This window comes from Pristiophorus japonicus, chromosome 1 (assembly GCF_044704955.1).
Source record: "Pristiophorus japonicus isolate sPriJap1 chromosome 1, sPriJap1.hap1, whole genome shotgun sequence".
In the NCBI taxonomy this organism is placed as follows: Eukaryota; Metazoa; Chordata; class Chondrichthyes; family Pristiophoridae; genus Pristiophorus; species Pristiophorus japonicus.
Genome location: NC_091977.1, coordinates 295,548,216 through 295,572,511, shown reverse-complemented (window position 1 = coordinate 295,572,511; position 24,296 = coordinate 295,548,216). Strand labels below are relative to the sequence as shown.

The 24,296-nt window shown below is 42.9% G+C and overlaps 1 protein-coding gene across 4 annotated transcripts in view; it reads right to left on the bottom strand.

The window, feature by feature from the left end:
- Positions 1-250: 250 nt before the first annotated feature.
- The window catches only part of LOC139270934 (sperm-associated antigen 1-like), a 180,349-nt gene continuing 156,303 nt past the window's right edge, over positions 251-24,296 (bottom strand). For all 4 annotated transcript variants that reach the window (XM_070888476.1, XM_070888475.1, XM_070888474.1 and 1 more), the window contains 6 exons: positions 21,538-21,740; positions 19,093-19,234; positions 16,000-16,126; positions 14,195-14,371; positions 6,079-6,495; positions 251-1,293 (listed from right to left, as the gene is read on the bottom strand). In XM_070888476.1, coding sequence (XP_070744577.1) covers positions 1,165-1,293; positions 6,079-6,495; positions 14,195-14,371; positions 16,000-16,126; positions 19,093-19,234; positions 21,538-21,740 — 1,195 coding nt within the window. In that variant the 3' untranslated portion in view covers positions 251-1,164. The remainder of the gene's footprint in view (positions 1,294-6,078; positions 6,496-14,194; positions 14,372-15,999; positions 16,127-19,092; positions 19,235-21,537; positions 21,741-24,296) is intronic.

Genomic DNA, 24,296 nt, shown 5'->3' with positions numbered 1-24,296 from the left:
AGCCTGAGCTTCCGGTCGCCTGTCACTTTAATTCTCCACTCCATTCCCTCTCCGTCCTCCTATACTGTTCCAATGAAGCTCAACGCAAGCTCGAGGAACAGCACCTCATCTTTCATTTAGGCAATTCACAGCCATCTGGACTCAACATCAAGTTTCGCTGAGATTTCCAGTATTTTCTGTTTTTATTATATACTGGAAGCATCATCTTGCAAAATTACCATTTTATCAGTAGTAATTCCCTGGGACAGAATCAATACAAGTATAGTTTATTATTTCAGTGCATAAACACAACAGGCTGAAGCAATTTTGCATTTCCCTGACCTTATCTGAGAGACTGCATTACCGTGCATAAAATTTTATCAGAGACAAACAAAATCTTAAATAGTACAGCAGTAAAACAATAGGCATAAATTCACTGCATTCTAAAGAACTGCATTTTACATTCAAAGTTCAAAGTTTCTTAATAGGCATCCTTAATTCCTGTTTGATCACTGGGATAAGTTAATGTTCTTGGACAGGTTATCCACAAACAAAGGCTTTTGCATTCTAATTTAGGACTAACCAAAGTATAAGCACTTCTGAGAGGTAAAAAAGAGTTACTACCTATTCTGATAATTAGAGCTTTGTAAACATCGAAAACTAAAATACCAGATGATATTTCCAGAGGTAGAACAGAGTTGAAGTAACGATAACATACAGAAAATAAATGCGTATTGCCCTTGTGTTACCAGTGGGAACACAACACAAATTCATGTTAAACTCCAGTTCAACATGAGGAAATAACAGGTCTTGCTGGTTTAATACTTGGGGACTGATGTCAGAACACTGAAAATTATTTGCTGCCCCTTTTAGTAAACCATCACAGGCTAACAAATAAAACAGAGCTTTGCTCAATAGTTTTTCTTTATCTATGGACTTTCATTGAACAGATACTTGTGAATGAATTTTGATGGGGCAGGGCATGGTACTTTAGTGCAAGATTAACGATACAATTTCTAGGTCATTATACGTTTGTTCGTTTTGAGGAAGACTAATTGCGAATGGGGGAGGGGAGGCAAGAAGAAATAAGTTGAAAAAAGTACAGCACAAGCCATACAATTTTCCTAGTTCTAATCTTCCTGAGTTACACATATTACCCTTGTGACTCCTGCCAAATAATTAACATTATATATCATAGTGTCTTGCTAGATTCTGTACATCGTCAGCCGTGAAGTCATCACTCTTCCTCTGTAATAGACTGTTGAAGAGTTGTTGCACTTGTTCTCTTTCTTTACCTACAAGCACTGACACCATCTGCACAAAAATAACATTCATTTAGTTCAGTCATTTAACCTCAAAATTAAGTCACTCAACACTGAATTAGTCTGTAGGCATGTTAAATACAAGGCACACGTTGTTAATAACTGTTCCAATATTTTCTGCAATCTAGTTTCATGAAATACTTCATTTAGAGTTCAGTATATAATTTTGTTAACTCAGTTTTAAGACTGAATATGATTGTCATTCATATTAATGGTTTTGTGTGCAGTGCACCCTGTGTCACAATTTTTCAGTCATGCTTTAGATTTCAGTCATGCTTTAAATATCAACATCTATGAGGTGTCATACCTATCTGTTAATTTATGGCCTAGAAACTGGATTGCACAATGCTAGTTTTTTGGGTTAAAAACAGGCACTGAAGGGTCCAATATGGCATGCAGTATGGGTGCTGGGCGAGCGTTGCAGGCCAATTTGGTTAGTGTGCCCCGGAGTCATCCAGAGTGCCCGCCCAAAACTAACGTTAGACCCATTGCCTTTTCAGATGGAGGGCCTAAAACCCATTTCAGACCCTTTGGGAAATTGGATCATGACTGACTGCAGCTTACAATGTGTTTGTTGTGGTCAATTTTCTTGGCTCAATTAACAGGCTGCTGGAGGCTGCCACCAAAAGGCACATACGTAAGAAATAGGAGCAGGAGTAGGCCATTTGACATCTCGAGCCTGCTTTGCCATTTAATAAGATCATGGCTGATCTGATCTTGGGCTCAGCTCCACTTCCCTGCCCGCTCCCAATAACCTTTGACTCCCTTATCGTTCAAAAATCTGTCTATTTCCACCTTAAATATATTCAATGACTCAGCCTCCACAGGTCTCTGGGGCAGAGAATTCCAGATTTACGACCCTTTTGAGAGAAGTAAAACATTACCTACTAATGGGAAGCAGGAGTAGTTCTCCAGGCACTACATTGGGACAGCGGGCAACTGCCGGCCATTGCTTGTCCCCTTCAGACCCCCAACCCTAGGATTTACCACAGGTCAGTGTCCTGCCGGACATCTTTCTCCTCCGAGCTACTGGCGCACTGACTCTTGGGTATGACTAGGCACCCCCAGTACATCGATTACGTCCTGATGATGCAATAGCACTAATTTGGTGAGGTCCACTTGCGCCAGTTTCAGCTTGGGCATTGTTGCCGCTGCTAATTTCTAAGCCTATATGCCAACACTTGGCTGTCGCACATCTCTCTCCTATAATATATACGACCTTTCAGGCCTCAACACTAGGTGGTGTTACTGTACCTCCTTGTCTCCCAAAATGGCTGCTCACCATTTAAAAAAAAAATGCTTCTCTTCCATCTAAGTTCACAATCTCCTCTCAGCCCAATTTTTGAGGTATTGTGTAACCATCCCCTGCCCACCTGACTTACTTGTGGTTGTCTGATTTGGATTTCAGACCTTGAGCCACATCCTATCGGCTGCCCACCCACTCAGTTTCCTGTCCTCAGTAATATTGGTCAGGCCCAGAGCCTAGTACTTTTGGTGTAACTGCCTGACCCGTGTGATCTATCTTTTATATGTAGCATGTTCCATTTTTTAAAAATCAATTATATTTGTGGCTTCTGATTTTTACATGAAACCCCAAAAAAACATAATAACTCCCCAAAATGCATTGCAAAATTCAGGTTAAACTTGAAGCCTGGAATGGTAGCACCAGCACACTGCAGTTCTGCTGTAATGCACACATCCGATTTCCTCCTTTGGTACAAGGAGCATTTTATCTGTCTGCACTGACAGGAAGCATCAACGTCAAGTTCACCTTCGGTCACATATGGTACATATAGGTGGTGGAGTGCAGGCCTGTGGGGAGGAGGTGATGGGAATGCAGCAAATCATGATGGTAAACACCTTTTAACATTATGACGTTCTCAAGCATTTATTATGTACTTTACTGTATTTGTCTTTTCATGATTTTTTATATTTTGTCTCATAATACTCCTGTGAAGCACCTTGGGATGTTTCACTATGTTAAAGGCACTATATAAAAATATGTTGTTGTTGATGATGATGATATAATAGAGGTCATAGTCTATCAGAGAACTGAGGTCCAGAGTGTATAATGATAAGGATCATCTGTAATTACTTACTTAACCTCAATTCTTCACACACTTCAAAAAAACCTTTTCAACTTTGGGTTATTAGCTATTTTTCCTGATTACTGAACACATGATGATTCTCTTTTTGCCTGTCGATTGCTCCCCCTCTTCATTCCTAGACCATTAATTTCTCAAAAAAGCTCACCATTCCAACAGGCTCCTACTGCTCCCACAGCTTCAATCCCGATCATGATCAAGACATCTCTGCTTTCAAAGCTTCTAATTATTGTAAAAACGAACACATTCTTACTGTGTACTTGCAAGTGACTTCAAGCATTTCAGCTTTCTTCCTTGGTAAAGTGGGTAATGCGATCTGAAATAGGGAGCCGCGCTACATAAAAAAGGCAAATACTCAGCTGTAACCTGCCACTCACCCGGCAAGTCTCCTGCTCTGCTGTGGGCTTAACTGTTGCTTACCCTTGGGCCTTTGCCCTTTGGCCCATGAGCAATGCCACAACGAGATGTTGTAATATTTACTAAATAATTGTAAACTTCAGACATTGTTAGAAAATACAAATTGAAGAAATATCTCTAGCGAAGTATTTGCAATGTTATCTGTTCCTTTTACAAATACACAATTTGCAAAATAAACATAGCATTATAATCATGGGAGATTTCAACCAGCCCCAAATAAATTGGCAAGAGATAGTGAAAGGGGACAAGGGGAGATTAACAAGGTGGTCATGACATTCGAAGAACAGATCAAAAAAGATGTCTAGGCATTTAAATTTAAAAGGGTAGAGATAATTGATAAACTAGTCAAACTAGACTCCTGGGAATCTAAATAGGGCAGAGGAGCAAAAGGGATCTTGGGGCACAGATTCACTAATCATTAAAACCTCTGGTCCAAATGGATTGCATCAGAACATACTAAAAGAAGCTAGGGAAGAGAAAAGGCAATAGTGCCGGAGGACTGGTGGCCAGCTAGTCTTATTCCTATAAGTCCAAGAAATTATATACATGTTAGCTTAACATTGGTAGTAGGAAAAATAATGAAATCTTTACCCAAAGATGTAATAGAAAATATAATAAAATACTCAGCACAGATTTCAAAAGTTAAGGTCATGCTTGATGAACCTTATTGAATTAATTGAAGAAGTAACAGAACGAGTAGACTCGGGTAATGTAGTAGATGTAATATATTTGGATTTTCAAAAGGGCTTCACTAAGTTATAGTAGACTCATGGTCAGCGTCAGAACATGCAGTCAGAGGACAAGTAGCAGAATGGATAGTAAACTGGCTACAAAACAGAAAACAGAGTAGGGGGTTAAAGGTAGTTACTTAGATGAGCAGAAAGTGAGAAGTGGTGTTCCACAGGATCGATGCTGGAACTACCATTGTTCATCATTACATAAATGATTTGGACTCGAGAATTGGAAGTACAATATCAACATTTGCAGACAACATCAAATTGGGGGTATAGTTAATACTGAGGAAGACTGCAACAAAATACATGACGTTAATAAACTTGCAGAATGGGCGTGTAAATGGCGAATGAATTTCCATGTAGATAAGCACGAGGTAGTACATTTTGGTGGGAGGAATAAGACGGCCACCTACTCCTGGGAGTCTAAATAGGGCAGAGGAGCAAAAGGGATCTTGGGGCACAGATTCATTAATCATTAAAAGTAGTCAAAGTTGTCAAAGCCATAACAATGCAAATAAAGCACTAGGGTTCATTTCTAGAGGACGAGAATTCAAAATCAGAGAAGTAATGTTAAACTTATAGAGAACCTTGGTGATGCCACACATAGTGTACCGTGCTCAGTTCTGGACTCCAAATTACAAAAAGGATATAAAAGCACTGGAGAAGGTACAAAAAAGATTTACAATCATGACAGAACTGAAAGGTTATACCTATCAGGAAAGATTGAACAGGTTGGAGCTATTTTCTCTAGAAAAGAGAAGGCTGAAAGGTGACCCGATAGAAGTCTTTAAAATTATCAAGGGGTTTGATAGGGTAGACGTAGAGAATATGTTCTCTGCCCCTATTTTTTTTCTCTCTTTCCCACGGCAGCTGTTGATGATTCTGCCATCCCCATTTACACCCTATCTAGACTCATCTTTTGTTTCTTAGCTTGTCCCATTACCATCTCCTTTTGCCTTGCACCATCATCTTTTTTGTTTCTTAATCTCTCCTACCTTCCACCCGATCACAGGTGTTTCCTTTTGTTCTTTCCTCCCCTCCCCCTTTCCCTGCCCCTACACTTGCTTAAAAACCTGTTACATCTCTAACTTTTTCCATTTCTGATGAAGGGTCATTGAACTGAAACGTCAACTCTGTTTCTCTCTCCACAGATGCTGCCTGAGTATTTCCAGCATTTTCTGTTTTTATTATAGTAGAAAATATGTTTCTACTTGTGAGGCATGCAAAACTAAGGGCCATAAATATAAGATAGTCAGTAATAAATCCAATAAGGAATTCAGAGAATGTGGAACCTGCTACCACATGGAGTAGTTGAGGCGAGTAGCATAGATGTATTTAAGGGGAAGCTAGATAAGTACATGAGGAAGAAAGGAGTAGAAGGATATGTTGATAGGATGAGGTGAAGTAAGATGGGAGGAGACTCATGTGGAACATAAACACTTGCCTAGACCAGTTGGGCTGAAGGGGCTGTAAATGCTATGCAATTTTAAATAAGGTGATTAAACTTCAAACAACATATACCTTAAACCTTTCTGCTTTGCTCAGATGAACAAGATGTCGATACACAAGGTTGGGGTTCTTTTCTAAAAGGTGTTCCTTCAAAGCTTGAATAATCATGGTGAACACATCACCTTCCAGTTTATTGCTCATCATGGATGGTAGATCCTCCGGTTCTACATTTCTTAGTAGTTCCGCACAAGCAGCAAGATCCTTCTTGGCCTGCAACACACTTAAGGCTTGGCCAAATTCATATGCGTTTGTAGGCTTTAAATTAGCTCCTTTGTCTGGAAGTGGATGAGAATTTCCAAAGGCTCCTCGTCTGGTTGATGGATCCTCACTTATTACAGAATCCACTTGCCCACATTTGGGGTTAGTTATAGTTTCTTGCCCAGTGGCATTTTTGATTACATTCTCCTCCTCTTCATCACTATCAGCAATCTTTGGAAGATAAAAAGGGAGAATTCAAAAACATTAAGTTTTGTGGTCTTCTGAACTCTGCAGCAGCACTATAAATACTACCTTAAAGCAAAGAAAAAAGTTGTTTAAAAAAGCAATAATGTTAAAGGTTGTATAAAGTTAGGAGACTGGATTGGGGAGGGAGACAGCTGGAAGTACAGGCAATGTACCTAAAAAAGTGTTTGTTAGCTCAAGATCCAGGCTCCCCATCACTCATACCTCATGATAGCAGTACCGGCTTCACTGGCAGTGCTATAATATAAATAAGGCAGTGCTAATGTTTCTGGTGGCACAGGATTTTCACACCAAGAAATGTAATTTCCCTTGCGATACTAGAGGCATGCCAACAAATGTATGATTGTCTTCTACGGCGTGAGCTGCCCTGGGTTTTGGTTGGCTGAGCGTTTATCCTGTACATTCAGGCCATCACTGATTTTACACAGCTGGCATGTATGGACCTTCCCTATTTAAGAAAGGAGTCACAATCATGATTTTTAATGACTAAAGAAAAAAAGACAGATTTGCATTTATATAGCGCCTTTCATGGACACCAGATGTCTCAAAGTGCTTTACAGCCAATTAAGTACTTCTGGAGTGTAGTCACTGTTGTAATGTGGGAAACGCGACAGCCAATTTGCACACAGTAAGCTCCCACAAACAGCAATGTGATAATGACCAGATAATCTGTTTTGTTTATTTCCAATAATTTCAATATTACCTGCACTTCAAAATTGGAGCTGTATGTGATTGTAGGAAAGATTTAGCTGAACAAAATGGTGTGCAACATATTCCTGTTAAAATCTTACACAAGCTTGCATGTGTAGTTTTTCTCCACGGCTGCCTACACTCTGCAATCTAGCCCATGATATATGGGGGAGATTCCAGAGCATGAGAAGCCTATGGATTTGGTATATGAAAGAGGCATCATTGCTGGTGCGTAAGCTTCGCCACTTTTGCCTAGGCAATGAAATATTGTACTACAGCAGGTCTGTACTACAGAAGGACACTCCATCTCAGGGGGTCAAGAAAGACTAGCATACTTGATTCACAACAGATTAACATTACACTAATTACCCAATTTAAAAAGGGGAGTGAAACCAGAGCCCCGGGGAGCATTAGTTGATGGACAAAAGAGTCAAAGGTGGAGACATAAACTATAGCATAGATAGAGTGATTTGCAAATAAATTAGACAGTCATAACTGTAGCGTAGGTAAGCACCTTTAGTAATAACTCCACGAGGCAGGGTATGATACTTAAACTGTGTAGACCTGGAGTTCTTTATTTGCAGCTCCTCGAGTGAGGACATCAAGCTGTGAGCTCCTTATACTGGGTTACCTGCCCTTAGGTCTCCAGCAGCACCCTCTGGTGTACAGGCAAGGTGTGTACAGTGTAAGGGTACATTCAGTGTTGCATAACAGTGTTACAGACATCACAGTAAACAGGCATGCATATACATCAATAGCCATAGCTTGTTGAAGCATAGGAAACATTAGGACGAACAGGTAACAGATATAGGGGCTGAAATTGGTGACATCCTGCTGCACACCGCCCGCGGACCGCCGACATACCGCCCAAAATCGCAAAATTGATTAAAAAAATAACTACACACCGCCGGACAGGAAATTCATCAGTGACATACCGTCCGCCCACACGGAGCACCCTACAGACCGCCCAAAAGTCCAACATTGGTAGCATACCACCGACGTACCACCGGAGTTGCACACCGTCTGAAAAAAGGTGGATTTATGCTGATGGTATGTCGGCGGTATGTAAACTACAATGTTCCTACAGCATAAGGTTGTAGCCGAAGAGAGCAGGTAGGTCTTAATACGTCCTTACTACACAGTATAAATGCACACGAGGCCCATGCTTGAGAGAAGGTCAGTCTGTGACCTGTCCTTTATTCCTTAGCACTCAAGTGATGAAGGTGGGTGGAGCTTCCCCTTTTATACCTGAAGGTCCAGGTTAGGAGTGTCTCCCACCTAGTGGTCAGTGTTCTCACGGTGTACAACTTAGGTCAGTTTATACATGGGTTACAATGCTGGTTGAATACATGACATCACCTCCCCCCCCAAAGTCTTATTGGGATCACAGGTTGAGTCTCTCTGGTGGTTTACGCTCCCTTGTAGAGCGCCTGAGTTGGGGCTCCGGTTGTTGGGCGCTGGCCTTAGTGTCTGCTGTTTGCAGTGCCTCAGGCCTGTCCGGACTGCCCACAGTGACTGGGCTCTCCTCCCTTTGGTTCCGGTGTTCGGTCACCTGTGGCGGAGTGAACTCTATATCGTGTTCTTCCTCTGCTTCTTCTATGGGGTTGCTGAACCTCCTTTTTGTTTGATCCACATGTTTGCGGCAGATTTGTCCATTGGTAAGTTTAACTACCAGAATCCTATTTCCCTCTTTGGCAACCACAATGCCTGCGAGCCATTTGGGCCCTGCAGCGTAGTTGAGGACAAAAACAGGATAATTTACATCAATACATCGCGCCCTCGCATTCCTGTCATGGTAGTGATATTGTGACTGGCGCCTGCTCTTGACAATTTCTTTCATGGTGGGGTGTATAAGGGATAATCGGGTTTTGAGCGTCCTTTTCATTAGTAGCTCTGCGGGTGGAACCCCTGTGAGCGAGTGTGGTCGGGATCTATAGGCCAACAGGAGGCGTGATAAGCGGGTTTGTAGGGAACCCCCTTGGAATCTGAGCATCCCCTGTATGATTATCTGCACTGCTCGTTCTGCCTGGCCGTTTGAGGCCGGCTTGAATGGTGCCGTTCTAACATGGTTAATTCCATTGCCTGCCATGAAGTCCTGGAATTCAGTGCTTGTGAAGCACGGGCCATTGTCGCTGACCAAGATGTCCGGTTGACCGTGGGCGGCGAACATTGCCCGTAGACTTTCTACCGTGGCAGAGGATGTGCTTGAATTTAAAATGTCACACTCGATCCATTTGGAGTAGGCGTCTACTACAACCAAAAACATTTTCCTCATGAAAGGACCTGCATAGTCCACATGGATGCGTGACCAATGCTTGGCGGGCCATGGCCAGGGGCTAAGGGGGGCTTCCCTAGGCGCATGGCCCAGCTGGGCACACGTGTTGCACCTGCGAACACAAAGTTCCAGATCTGCGTCTATCCCTGGCCACCAAACGTGTGACCTGGCAATTGCCTTCATCGTGACAATGCCCGGGTGCCCATTGTGGAGTTCTCTGATGAACACCTCACTGCCCATCTTGGGCATGACTACGCGGTTTCCCCACAGTAGGCAATCGGCCTGAATCGAGAGTTCATCCTTGCGCCTGTGAAATGGTTTAAATTTCTCAGGGCATGCCCTGTACGTGGCTGCCCAGTCCCCATTCAGGACACATTTCTTGACTAGAGACAATAGCGGGTCTCTATTTGTCCAGACTTTAATCTGACGTGCTGTCACGGGTGAGCCTTCGCTTCCGAAAGCTTCAACAGCCATGACCATCTCAGCACCATGCTCGGTAGCCCCCTCAGTGGTGGCTAGTGGGAGCCTGCTGAGTGCATCGGCGCAGTTTTCGGTGCCCGTTCTGTGCCGAATTGTGTCGTCATAGGCAGCTAACGTGAGTGCCCACCTCTGTATGCAGGCCGATGCGTTTGCATTTATGGCCTTGTTGTCGGCCAAAAGGGACGTTAGGGGTTTGTGATCTGTCTCCAGCTCAAATTTTCTGCCAAACAGGTACTGGTGCATTTTCTTTACTGCATATACACATGCGAGCGCCTCCTTTTCTACCATCCCGTAGCCCCTTTCTGCCTGGGACAGACTCCTGGAGGCATAAGCTACCGGCTGTAACTGACCCTTGGCATTGACATGCTGCAACACACACACCCGACACCATAGGACGACGCATCGCACGTTAACACAAGTTTCTTACATGGGTCATATAGCGTTAACAGATTGTTGGAACATAACAAATTGCGTGCTCTATTAAAAGCCCTTTCCTGGCTGTCCCCCCAGACCCATTTTTGACCTTTGCATAGGAGCACGTGTAGCGGCCCTAGCAGCGTGCTCAATTTGGGAAGAAAGTTACCAAAATAGTTCAGGAGCCCCAGGAATGAACGCAGCTCCGTCGTGTTACGGGGTCTGGGTGCTCTCTGGATCGCTTCCGTCTTGGATGCAGTAGAGCTGATCCCGTCTGCTGCTACCCTCATCCCCAGGAATTCTACCTCTGGAGCTAGGAAGACGCACTTCGCCTTTTTCAGTCGCAGACCTACCCGGTCCAGTCTGCGTAGCACCTCCTCCAGGTTGTGGAGGTGTTCTTCAGTATCGTAACCTGTAATGAGGATGTCGTCCTGAAAAACCACTGTCCCTGGAATCGACTTGAGGAGGCTTTCCATATTTCGTTGGAAGATCGCGGCGGCCGAGCGAATCCCGAACGGACATCTGTTGTACTCAAACAACCCCTTGTGTGTCGTGATGGTGGTCAGCTTCTTCGACTCACTCGCCAGCTCCTGGGTCATGTAAGCTGAGGTCAGGTCCAATTTTGAAAAGTTTGCCACCGGATAGCGTCGCAAAGAGGTCCTCCGCTCTCGGTAGCGGGTACTGGTCTTGGAGTGACACCCGATTGATGGTGGCCTTGTAATCGCCACATATCCTGACCGACCCATCCGCCTTGAGCACCGGCACAATTGGGCTCGCCCAGTCACTGAATTCGACTGGCGAGATGATGCCTTCCCTCAACAGGCGGTCCAATTCGCCTTCTATCTTTTCCCGCATCACGTACGGCACTGCTCTGGCCTTGTGGTGTACTGGTCTGGCGTCCGGGTTTATGTGAATCACTATCTTGGCCCCCATGAAAGTGCCAATGCCGGGTTGAAATAATGAGTCAAATTTGTCCAGGACCTGTGAGCATGATACTCGCTCCACAGAGGAAATTGCATTGACATCGCCCCATTTCCAGTTCATGACAGCAAGCCAACTCCTCCCCAGTAGTGCGGGACCGTCCCCGGGACAATCCAGAGTGGCAACCTGTTCTCCGAATCTTTGTGGGTCACGACTACCGTGGCGCTGCCTAGCACCGGAATTATCTGCTTTGTGTAAGTCCGTAGCTGTGCGTCAATCGGCGATAATTTTGGCCTCCTGGCCTTGGATGCCCACTTTTTGAACTGTTTGATACCCATCAGGGACTGGCTGGCACCCGTGTCTAACTCCATTGATACTGATGCCATTGAGGAGCACTTTCATCATTATCGGTGGCGTCCTGGTGTATGAACTGTATACGTGCTCCACATGAACTCGCTGAACTGCAGCTTCCAGCGATTTCCCCCAGTGTCCATTTCTGCAATTTCTGCAGGTATTTTGCTCATCTCTGCAAACTCCGGCTGAATGTATGCCTCCACGCCTCCAGCATGAGTTGCGGTTTGAAACAAAAGGTCCCTTGCCAGTCGATCGTCCCTGACTGCCCCTGTTATTGTCCTTGAGTGCACCATTAACAGGTGTTGATGGCCCCATTACTGGCCGCATTGTCCCTTGCAATGGCGTGAATCGCTGTTCAGCTTGCCATTGTCTTTGTCGAACTCCTCCTCTGGGTTCGACTACATGTTGGGGCATGCCTGACTGCCCTTGTCTGCCTGGAGAACTGTGTGCTGCTTTAACAATGTTGAATCTCTGTCCCAACCATTCCTTAACACAGTACCTCTCGTCTGTTCTGCTAGTGGCCATGCTCGAGTGGTTTAAATCCCAGTTTCTTGTCGCCATTGATACGTCCTTACTACACAGTATAAATGCACACAAGGCCCATGCTTGAGAGAAGGTCAGTCTGTGACCTGTCCTTTATTCCTTAGCACTCAAGTGATGAAGGTGGGTGGAGCTTCCCCTTTTATACCTAAAGGTCCAGGTTAGGAGTGTCTCCCACCTAGTGGTCAGTGTTCTCACGGTGTACAACTTAAGTCAGTTTATACATGGGTTACAATGCTGGTTGAATACATGACAGGTCGAGCGGAAGAGGTTGTGGGTGTTACGTACTTAACCCCTTGTAACCTGTATTACATTACCACCAGAGGGTCCACCTGTTGAAGTCCCAAAGGATCCCAGCATCCCTTCGGAGCACGGTATATAAGCAGGCCACCCACGAGGTATCTGCACTCTGGTGTCTTATTAAAGGAGCTAAGATCACACTTGCTCATTGTACACAGTACTCAGTTTCATCCTTTATTATGAACGTATCAGTGGGTGTGTCCCGAATACAGGGGGTTGGGGTACCGATCGCAGGGGGGTTCGATGCTGGTTGGGGTGGGGGGAGAGCATATGGTGGTCAAGAGGGGTCTGATGGTGGGAAAGGTTTACTGGGTAACTTGTTGGGCCTGGAGGAAACACTCCTGCTCCTCCTGGGCCACAAGCAATGCTGTAAAGGCAGTTACCTCGTGGATTCAGTCCTTCTTGCCTCCTTTCACCTGCTGGGTTTCCCAAGGCCGGGAAAACCTGCTCATCATGAGTTAAAAATAGAATCAGTTAAAATGAAGGCATGTAGCCTCATTATAATATTTAAATTACCAACCCGCCTCCTGTGAGTGAATTGGTCGCCCACTCCTTGTCCCACTTCCATTAAAACTGTTTGAAGCGGGTTGGGTTGCTATTTCAGATTTTTTGAATTTTAATCACTGACCCGTCCCCAACCCACCAGTTTTTGGGAGTTAAGATTCAACCCTTCAAGTCTGAATCTGACAAAGGTATAAACAAAATTTTCAACGGTTGAAGTAGGAACAGAGTTTGGCTGTGTTGAGGCAGTGAAAGTAAGCAGTCTTTGCCATTCAGAGGATATGTGATCTGAAACTCAGCTCAGAATTAAAAAGGAAACCAAGGTTGCAAATAGCTTGGTACAGTCTGAGACAGTGACCAGAGAAGGCGATGGAATCAGTAGCACACGTTTGTGGTGTGCGCTGACAATAACAGCTTCAATTTTACCAATGTTGGGCTGGAGAAAGTATTGACTCATCCAAGATTAGATGTCAGTCAAGCAATCTAACAGCACAGAATCAGTCGAGGGAACGAGAGGTGACTGAGAAGTAGAGCTGAGCATCATTAGTGTACATGTAAAAACTAACCCCGTATTTTTGCATTTGTCAAACACATAGAAGCTGCTTTTATATTCGAGTCGAATCGGCAATCCTGCACTTCCAGTGGAGAGCCATTCTTACAGGGAGCACATCATAAGAAATTGCAGCAGTGTAGCCCATGATTTTTCTGTCTATTAATTTTACTCAGCAGAAAATTACAAGCTGTGTACCATAATTTTCCATGATGGTAGTATGGGATTATAGAATCAGATTTAGTAGGGTGTTAGGGTAGTAAAAACAAGTCATCGTAGTCACCCCCTTTAGATAATCTGCAACTTTACTTGGGGTGTAGCTGCCTGCTGTGAAAGGCTCATGTGCTAGGATCCAGTGGCCTCCACCACACTATTAGCCCTGATTTGTATTAACCAGAGGGTTAATGCCCTCTCATGTTCAAGCTACTTTCATATCAGCTGGGATGGTTTTGAGAGCTAATTAGTGCAAAAATGTCTGTCTCCTGACTGTCACGTTCACTAAAATCACGAGGTGCGAGATTCCCTCTCAGGTGGCTTTTTCACACTGATCTGAATCTACACAAAGTGCAATACAAGTCCAGCCTGAGTTAGTTAAACATTGCCGTGCAATCTTGTCAGGCGATATAGAATAAAACATTTACCTCCTGAATCTGGATATTTTTTCTCTGTTTTTCTTGATTGCTGGTCTTGTAAAGAGCGTCTCCTTTTCCCCCCTTTTTCAAAAGTTCAGAAACCTCCAGCAATTCTTTCTGAACCTCAGCAACATTCGAGTCAAGCTTCAGTACTTTGTTGAGATCATCAATACTAGCTGTGTAGCACTGGGAAAAATAAATTTTTACAAAATAGAAATCTGCGGTAAAGGATAATGTAGTGACCTAAGTGGTTGTATTTTAAACTGATAAATCTTTCTTTTTTTAGATTCACCACAGGAGTCTCAAACTGTTTTATTATTGATGCTATTTTAATTCAGATTCCAGGACACCGGTGTCCATGAGCCAGTTCCCTGCATATACATCTGGCAGAGAATTATGTTTAAAGCCCAGATTTAACTCCCTCTACTTGGTGGAAACTGGGCTGGGGCAGTTAAAATGACAGCAGTCACTTACCCTCTCCGATCACGCTTAGTCCTGATATTAACCTGCTCTTTTGAGCAGGCGAACAGGGCACCCGAAGGAAAGCAGTGGGTTCATGTTTAAGTGTGCACATCGGGATCCGATCTACAAGTTTAGTTGGAGGCCTGAGTGGGGCAGCACTCTGCGGCTTCCGCGTCAGGCCAAACCTGTTGGGAGCTGGACTGTGGGCCAGAAGAGGCCTAGGCAGTAAGGGTTACATTTTTTATAAATGTTTCCCTGTGGGCTAGGAAGAGCAGGAATGCTCCTCTGGGCTTTGGGCCTACCTTACTCCAAAGCTTTCCCCTCCCCACCCTCCAATCCCCTCCAGAGACCCCCTCCGTCCCCAACTGACTGCCAGGAACCGTTCACATGGGTCCCCAGCTGTGGCCTGCCATCGAACTCCTGCTCCCGCCCACCAGTAAGGTGGTGGATCTGGCTGGGTTCAGGCGGGACTCCAGGAAAATTTAGGGAAATGAGACCCAGCTGGTATTAATGACCATCCACGCACTCCCACTCAAACCTAATATCAAATTCAATCATATTATTCGCAAGATATACACTTATCGTCAGTCTGTTATCTAATTCTGATTCGTTACTCATCATTAAATTAAGCATGGCCTGTTACCTTGTTGGTTTTAAAACATATTGATCCAGAAAACGGTCACAAATACATCCTAGAAATTCGAAGTGTTTACTCAGTCTATGTGAAAATTAAAATCGCCCATTATAACTATTGTTTCTGCTGCATGCTTCACTAATCTCGCGTATTTATACATACCCCCATTACATCACTACTGTCAGGATGTCTGCCGACAACTCCCACCGGGGTCTTGCATCCTTTGCTGTTCCATAGTGCTTCCACTGTCTGATCACCCTTTACTGGTTTAAAATTCTTTCCACAGTCCTATATATCCTTTATGCTAGGACTGTAGTCTCAGCCTGCTTCAGGTATAGCTCCTTTCTGTCCCAGTATTTTTGCAAGCATCTCATGAAATAGAACCCCTTCCTTCCCACACCAGACTTTATCCTTATGCCAATTAGTATGTGGCCCAGTAATCTGAAGATTTGCACCCTCGACTGCTGGAACTGCACATCATCCAATATCGAATATTAATATAATTATACAAAGCTAATGTTACTTTATTATTTCACTGAGATTCATGTGGATAATCATGTGCTTGGGGAATTTTTTTCAGCTCATTACAGCACAGGCGCTGTCAATGGTCTTGGTCAGCACAGCTAGGATTTCATATCTATCCCAAGATCTCCACACACCAGCACAACTATTATTGTCACTACTGAATTAAATTCCAGTGTTCATTCCAGTGCCTTACTTTTAATCCTCTGTAAGCCAGGGCTCTCCGGTACAACGCTTTTATATTAGAGGGCTCCAACTGCAGAGCTGTGTTACAGTCCTCTTCAGCATCTTTATATTGATTAAGTTTCAGAAAACACAGTGCTCTAGGAAAAACAAAGCAAAATAGATCAGTTTTTGTTTAACAATGCACATCTGTGGCATGTCTTGATTAGCCTAAAAATTCCAAATATTGGGTGCGAAAAATTGTAAATATACATGCCAGCAGCACCTTCAGAATGAAATTGCAACTCCTGTGATGTAGGTAATCCTACAACTGACCCCCCACCTCTTCCACACACAAGAAATAAGTATTTCTCAGGTCCTGTACTTACTTTTGAATCAATTAAACCTACCAATTCATTGTGCAATTACAGTAATTTATATTTCAATTGATGCAGTATCTTTTTGACACGACAGGAGTGAAGTTTCAGCAGCAAGCATTTTAGTGAAAGGGTATCCTGATATGGTCCACTGGAGACCCCAAATGCTGTATCACTGACTGATGAACTATTAGCTTGCACCCATGATTCTTCACAAATGAGCTCTGTTTAGCTCAGTTGTGATGTTGTGACGAGGTGTCTAGATACATCCCAGAAGAAAAGAGGGAAACCCTGGAAGGAATGTCATCGCAGACCATTCTTGTACACATTCTGGCAGTTGGTTTCTGTACGACATTGACCAAAGTTTAGACTCAGATTACCTATCTGCCTAATGAGTGCAAAGACATTTAAGAAAAGGTAAAAGGTAGAAAGTTACTTACTAACAAAAAACTTGCACTCAACCCATCAAATAGAACATTTTAATTGAGCATGAAACAAAACTTGTTCTTTACTTGAAACCCCTCCCTATCTCTAACATCTACTAGCCTACAATCTCTCTGCAGTCTGGTCTCTTGTGCAATTCCCCTCCCTTTGCCCCTCAATTGGTGGCAGTGCCTTCAACATCTAAGCCCTACGTTCTGCAATTTTTTCCCTAGATCCCACCTCCTCTCCATCTCCCTGTCCTCCTTTAAGAACTTCCTTAAAACCTGCCTCTTTCATCAAGATTTTGTTCACCCTTTCTAATATTTCCTTCTTTGGCTTGACATCCATTTTTTTGATTATGTCTTTGTGAAACACCTCGGGACAATTTTCTACATTAAAAGGCGCTATACAAGTTCAACCTGTTGTTGTAAGGTTTAATATCAACTAAATGCTCCAAACTTAGTTCAAACATTTTGCATCATATTCTTACCCAACTATAGCATATAAACATTGACAAGGTGCAGAAGGGGTGGATCCCATTGTTTTGAAGCACCAAAGTATAGTGCCACAGGGTGGACCACCACAGGTTCAACCCTTCCACACTGCTGCAGTCCTGATCTCATCTGTGCTGAATGTCACTGAATGGAGACTAGTGCATCCTCAGGTCAGGAGGCAAAAATGAAGGTAGGGAGAGTCACTGCTGGGCTGCTGTTGCATACTTCCTCGGAGAGTGGCACTGCAAGAGCCTGGAGCATGACACCTACTTTACCCAAGGATTGCTGCTCACCCTTAAAGGTGCTTTTTCGATGTGGCAAACTTAATTTGTGCAACAACTAGTCCTGCTGCAGGAGGCACAGCAAAGGAGCATGATTTTCATTTGAGAAGAGGGGGAACCTTCTTGTGAAAAGAAAGTTGCAAGCTGCCTGGATAAACATTGCACAGGCAGTGAACGTAGTTGGACATGAGAACAAATGAGAAAGAAGTTTTCTGGTATCAGGAAGAGTACCAAGGTCAATCTACCCATCTTTTTACACATTATTATACTTGGGGCATAAATCTCATGGCACAAATCACAGACAGAGATGGGAAATCCTAGCACCTGGTAAGGGTTTTGTGCCCTGTCCAACAGATGCTCCCTTTACATGGTGAAAGTGATGAAGGTGGTGTTCCTTGCATCCATCACATGCGTGATTTGGCAGATAGTCCCTGTGACAGCTTGGAAGAATCAGGTGGCATTAATGTTTAGCACTGTGGTTACATTCACATCTACTAGAAGGACCATTCCTATTTTAGAAATTGCACAGCGGAGTTGTATATGACACATCTTGTCTGACATGCCCAGGTAGCAATGTCTGTAAATGCAGATCCTGGGGTACACCGTGCTTCCGGTGTCATGGCCCTTCCGTTTATAAACTCATCTTCCTTGTCTAAAATGTGCAGTGTTATAGGAAACCCAAAATGAATTCCCGTTTTGAGCACTTGGTTTGCTGCAACTTTAATTGCAGCAAGCAACAATATTGGATGAAAATGTTGTAAAATAAAAACGAAGAGGCAAAATGACCTTCTCCACCACAACAGAAATTAATGCAAGGAGAAAAATCTAACTAGGCATCAATGTTTTCTTTAAAAAAATACTGTTCATTGTCAACTTTCCCAACATAAACCTAACTTTAACAAATCCAACTTCAGCAGTCCAGGCCAGGGGCTTAGTCACATGCTTATTTTATATGGGTGAGGTGAGTGTTGAGGGTGGAACTCGCCACAGAAGAATGTGAAATTTGGCATGGGGTCAATTAACATAACTCTTGTGACTGTAAATGAAAGTTGTTCCGTTTCTATAATGCAAAAAAAAGGGGTAAGGCCTGATTTTATAACCTGCACTCACCCCTATGACATTCTGTGCTGTCAGGAGAGCCTTGTAATTTGAGGATATGTCTCCTTGATTTACTTGTGCCATATTGACACAAGTGAAGAACAGTACAGTAACGGAAGTAATCATTAATGATAAGTATATGGTTGTTCAAGTCAAAATTTGAGAAAAAACTGACTTGAATGAGAGGGATTAATCACTAGGAGAAGCACATCTGTGACTCAAGTCAGACTCAATCTGCATATCATTGGACCGAAAGGATACTTAGGACTAAATAGAACTTTAAAAAGTTCAAATAGACAGGGTGTGTTTTGTTATGTTTTCATGCCACTGCTGTGAGTCAGCTACCATGGGAGCCTCTTTCTTGTAACTAAGGGGTGGATACAGATTACATTCAAACTAATCCTTTACATATACTATGAAGTTAGAGTTATTTATAGAATAGAGTATTTCTTACCTGTTTGTGTAAATTGTATGTTCATTGGATTTCAGTTTTAGGCATTCACTATACTTTGCTATTGCTTCTTTGTACTGGGTCTTTTTCACAAAACTGTTCCCTTCCTGCTTCAAGGAAATAAAATGCTCCTCTATGTTTTTACCTATAAGAATGGCATACAAAACATGAACTTTTAAAACAAATCTTCAAGTATGAATGATCTGAGAGGCTCAAGATCTGCAAGTACTATGCTGCATATGTGACTGACCTTTAGAAAGCAATCAGAATGTTTATTGTACATATAATGATCATTATATATACACTTGTTCTATGATGAATTACTGCTCAATAATCACCACTATTGAAGCGCTATGTACAGGATCACTCACTAGTGAAGTAATGATGAATTTTGAGTACTGCAACGACACATTCATTATAAAGATATTTCACAGTACTATATTACAAACACTTGGAACTCATGGTTAATACATTACAGCGGATTTTGCAGTGGTAATGATGGTGAAACGGTTAGTGTTCGCCATCATTACCCCACTGAAACGGACAGCAACTTCAGGGTTTAGCGCCTGTGCAGATATACATAGTAAATTGGTAAATCCTGAAATTGCGGTCAGTCATTCCCTGCTCCGCCACAGGTTGCACTGTGGAACCCCCCCCCCAGAGCTGGCAATCAATTCAAATAACTTGAACTAATGAAAATCTCCCCTTTTACGGTGGAATATCGGTGTTAAAACCCCCACCTAAAATGTTAAGTGTTGTTGAAAGAGTTGTAATTCGGTTTTTAACGGCACACTGACTGCTGTACAACCATTCTGGCTCTGAAAATTAATTTTATATTCGTGGAATATCAAATTTTTCCATTCATAATTAAGAATCATAGAATGGTTACAGCACAGGAGGCCATTCGACTCGTCAAGCCTGTGCCAGCTCTCTGCAAAAACACTTCAGCTGGTCCCACTTGCCTGCCCTTTCTCCATTGCCCTGCAATTTTTTTTCCTTCAGGAATACAATTCCCAAGAATTATAAGTTTTTAATACAATAATTTTTGGTTAAAGTTTGTTTATGATATTTCATCTTCTAGCTTAATCTTAGGTGTATGTGTAAAATTTATTAAAAGTAAATTCTAATCTGTGCATTTTACTTCCTGGTTTGCTGTCTGTGGGAATGCTTCAATGTGATTGGCAGCTTAGCCAACTTGATGACATCACTGTTGCTGGACTCTGGTGATTCACTTGATTTTGTCCCAGATTCAAACTAAAGATGGGAGAGATGAAATTGATGCCACAGTGATCGCTAGATCTTTGTGGGCAGCTTTCTTAGAGGTCAGCAACAATCACCATTGTTTCACACCTGAACGCAAATTCCAGGTCATTGTATTTGTTCTAGGTTAATAGGATCTTAGCACAACCTAAGAATGCAGTGTCCAGTTGTTGAATATTAAACAGTAATTCATATGTAGTTATTTTTATGTATCCTCTCAAAATGATACGGATGTGAAAATACTCATTTTAAACAAACTATGAGCCTACTTTGTGTACATAATATTCAAAACATTATTTTGCATATACAGAGTAAGAATTAACAATTCCAAAGGTGTTCTCTTCCCACATCGGTGTCCATGATTTCAGTTATCTAGACCCCACACTCCGGAATTTCCTCCCTAGACCACACTGTCTCTCCGATCCCTTTCTTTTAAGACTCTCCTCAAAACCCACCTCTTTGACCAAGCTTTTGATCACACGTCTTAATATCTCCTTCTCTGGTTTGGCATCTGTTTTTGTCTTATTATGCACCTCAGAAGTGTAAAAGTGTTATATAAATGCAAGTTATTTTTAAATAAAAAAATGTTTCACTGCAGTACCTTCTACGTACCAGTTAACAGGCTAAGAAAGAAAGAACTTGCATTTATATAGCAGCTTTCATGTTCTCAGGATATTACAGCCAACGCATTACATTTTACATGTAGTTATTACTGTTTTGTAGACAAATCTGCAGCCAATTTGCACACATCAAGGTCCCATAAACAACAATATGATAAAAGACGAGTTAATCTATTGTGGTGGTGTTGTTTATGGGATAAATGTTGGCCAGGACACTATTGTTCTTCAAATAATGCAACAAGATCTTTTATGTTCACCCGCACAGGCAGTTCTGTTCAAGTCTCGCCCAAAAGATGGCACCTTCGACAATGCATTATTCCTGTAGCACTGCATTAAAGCGATGGCCTGGATTATGCGCTCAGCTCCTGCAGCGAGGTTCAGAAGTTAGAATATTGCCTGCCAAGTGAAAGGTTGAAGCTGACATAGGCTAAAACTCAGAGCCTTTTGTTTCAGGTGAAAGAGTAATACTTGCTCCAGCTACCGCGGCAAGTTTCAATATGTGATGAGATCAAGATTTTAATAATTAATCCAAAATATTTGCATTGATGTCAAATGGTCAATTTCATACCTAGGTCTTGATGCAATTTGCCATTCCTGGAGTCTGGAGATTTGTACTGCCGATCATTAGTAGTCTGGGTTTTGTTTACAGCAGCAGTAGTTATCGAATCTTCTTCCCATCTATATAGCTGTGCAGATACAGGGACTGCCGGGATTGGTGATAGTTTTTCTCTCCATTTTGTGCCATCTTCTTCTATTAGTGTCTTAGTTATCCTAGAAAGGCAATCGCATGGTTACTGAAAACTGTTTTAAATAGTCTAAAGGATATTTCTAGAAAACACACTCTTTCGTGTAGATTTTCTAATTGGGCTTTCCTAATTTGAGTGCAAATTGGGGAAACCTGAATGTAAAATTAGGCAGAGATCCAAAAAGCTAGATCTCCGCTCAATTTTCTAATGAGATATGCACTGGTCCCAGGAAGCATTTGCCAATTTGTAGGTGGGCTCATATAAAAAAATGCATAATTACATCATGAGCCGGCACATGATTTTCCATAATTTCATGATACAAAAGATAGCAACATGAAATATGCCTCCTGATGTTTATATAGAGGATAAATAATACCAAGTTGAATTCTTAATATCGAGCATTGGTGGAGGCAGGCAAATGCAGTGCTTGCATTTTTCTCACTCTTGCTCCAACAGCTGATTTGTATCAGTAAGGGGTCTTACCAGCAGAAGGATGGGGCGGCAAAAAGAGGGGTGGAGAAGATATTTATTTGTTTCACTTTTATTCAGAACCAGCAGCGCAGTGGTCTGGCACTCTGGTAGATGCTCACTGCTCTCTCAGCTTTCCTGTATATGGTTCAAGTGCAGCTGCTTGCTGTTCTTCTTGCTCCCTTGTGGTTGCTCCTTACACTACTACATCTCCTCTCTGTTCTCTCACAGCTTCTTGCTACTCTCCCATGACTTCATGTAATTTACTACACTCTCCTACAGCTCCTGCAGCTTCTGGCCACTCTCCCAAGGCTTCTCACCCCCTCACCAAATTCTGGTCCCGACTCCACCATGCCTCTTTAAAATAGAGGGCACTTAAAACACACAGAATTCCTTTAGTGTACTGCTGGTTCTGAAAAAATAAGAGGTAAGCAAATGTCCCCTCCCACCAAACTTCTGCCGGCAAGACCCTTTGCAGATACAAATCAGCTGTTCCAATATTTATGGCGAAGGAGCGGGCACTGCAACCCGGCGGTCCTGCTGAATTTAACGGCAGGTCCACATTTAAATGTTCTGTTATTATTTCCTGGCCGGCAGCCAGCCAGATTGAGAGGCTGTTGGGTGGGAAGGCATGCGGCACCATGCCACGGCCGGAGAAGGAGGACGAGATCGTGGGTGGGGGAGTGGGGAACGCATTGCGGCTGGAGAGAACACCGGGGATGGGGGAGGGGGTGGTGCTGGGGAGAACATCGGGGGAGGAGCACCGGTGAGAAGATCACAGGCTGGAGAGAGCATCGGGGCGGGCATCGGATAGCGGGGAGGGAAGCGGGTTAGCTTGGTGGGTCGGGGGGAGAAACACTCCTATTCCTTCCAGCCCACAAGCACTGGTGTAAAGGCATTTACCTGCTGCTTCCCTTCAGCTGCCGGGTTTCCAGAGTCCTGGGAAACCTAGCCCACAGACGTTAAAAGTAAAACAGTTAAATTTGGAGCAGGCAGCCTCATTAAAGCATTTAAATGATGGACCCGCCTCAGGAGAGCAGGTTATTTGCCCAACCCGCCACCATTAAAATGGAAGTTGCACATTGAAAATTAAAATGCACATTGGAGTCGTGTGTCAGATTTTTGAATTTATAACCCTCTCACACCTTTTTAGGTGTTAAAATTACATCCCTCCTCCAGGCTTTTGCCTTGAAAAAGAAAATCAAGCAATACTATTGATATGTGTTTAACTCTCAATCCCCCTTCTCAACAGATATCAATCCAACTCTTTTAAAGGGATCGATTGAATCAATCACATATCTTATCTGGGAGTCTATTTCATATGTTCATGGTCTTGTAGCGAAAGCATTATTTGAATCCCTAACCTTGTTTGAGCTTATGAATTTTGTACTTGTGTCATCCAGTCTTATGCTCATTATCTAAATCAAATGTTTATTTCAGCTTATCATTATTTTAAAGACATGTATGCTGTCTCCCCTCAGCCTGCTTCCGCAACAAAGGGTTTAGTCACTTGAATTTTCCTTAATCACTTAGGACCCTAAGGCCTAGAGTCATCCTGGTCAATCTTCTCTAGACCCTTACTAATGCAACCAAATCTTGTTCTGACTTGTAATCCAATGCCCTCCAGATGCACCGCGGTATCCTATTTTCTTTATTGATAATTGCCTCACACTGACTAGATACTTTCATGATACAATCATTGATTACTCCCAAATCCTTTTCAGCCTTACCAGTACAGATCCTTTCATGTTATATACATATTGATCATTAATCATTCCTGTAAGTATAATTCATATTAAAATTAGCCACAGTAAAAACATTAAAAGTTCTTTCTACAGTCGTAACTTGCAATTACTGATGAGAAACACAGTTGAACACCATTTTGGCATAACGCAAAAACATAAGAAATAGGAGCAGGAGTAGGCCATACGGCCCTGCGAGCCTGCTCTGCCATTCAATAAGATCATGGCTGATCTGATCTTGGCCTCAGCTCCACTTCCCCACCTGCTCCTCATAACCCTTGACTCCCTTATTGCTCAAAAATCTGTCTATCGCCACCTTAAATATATTCAATGACCCAGCCTCCACAGCTTTCTGGGGATAGAGAATTCCA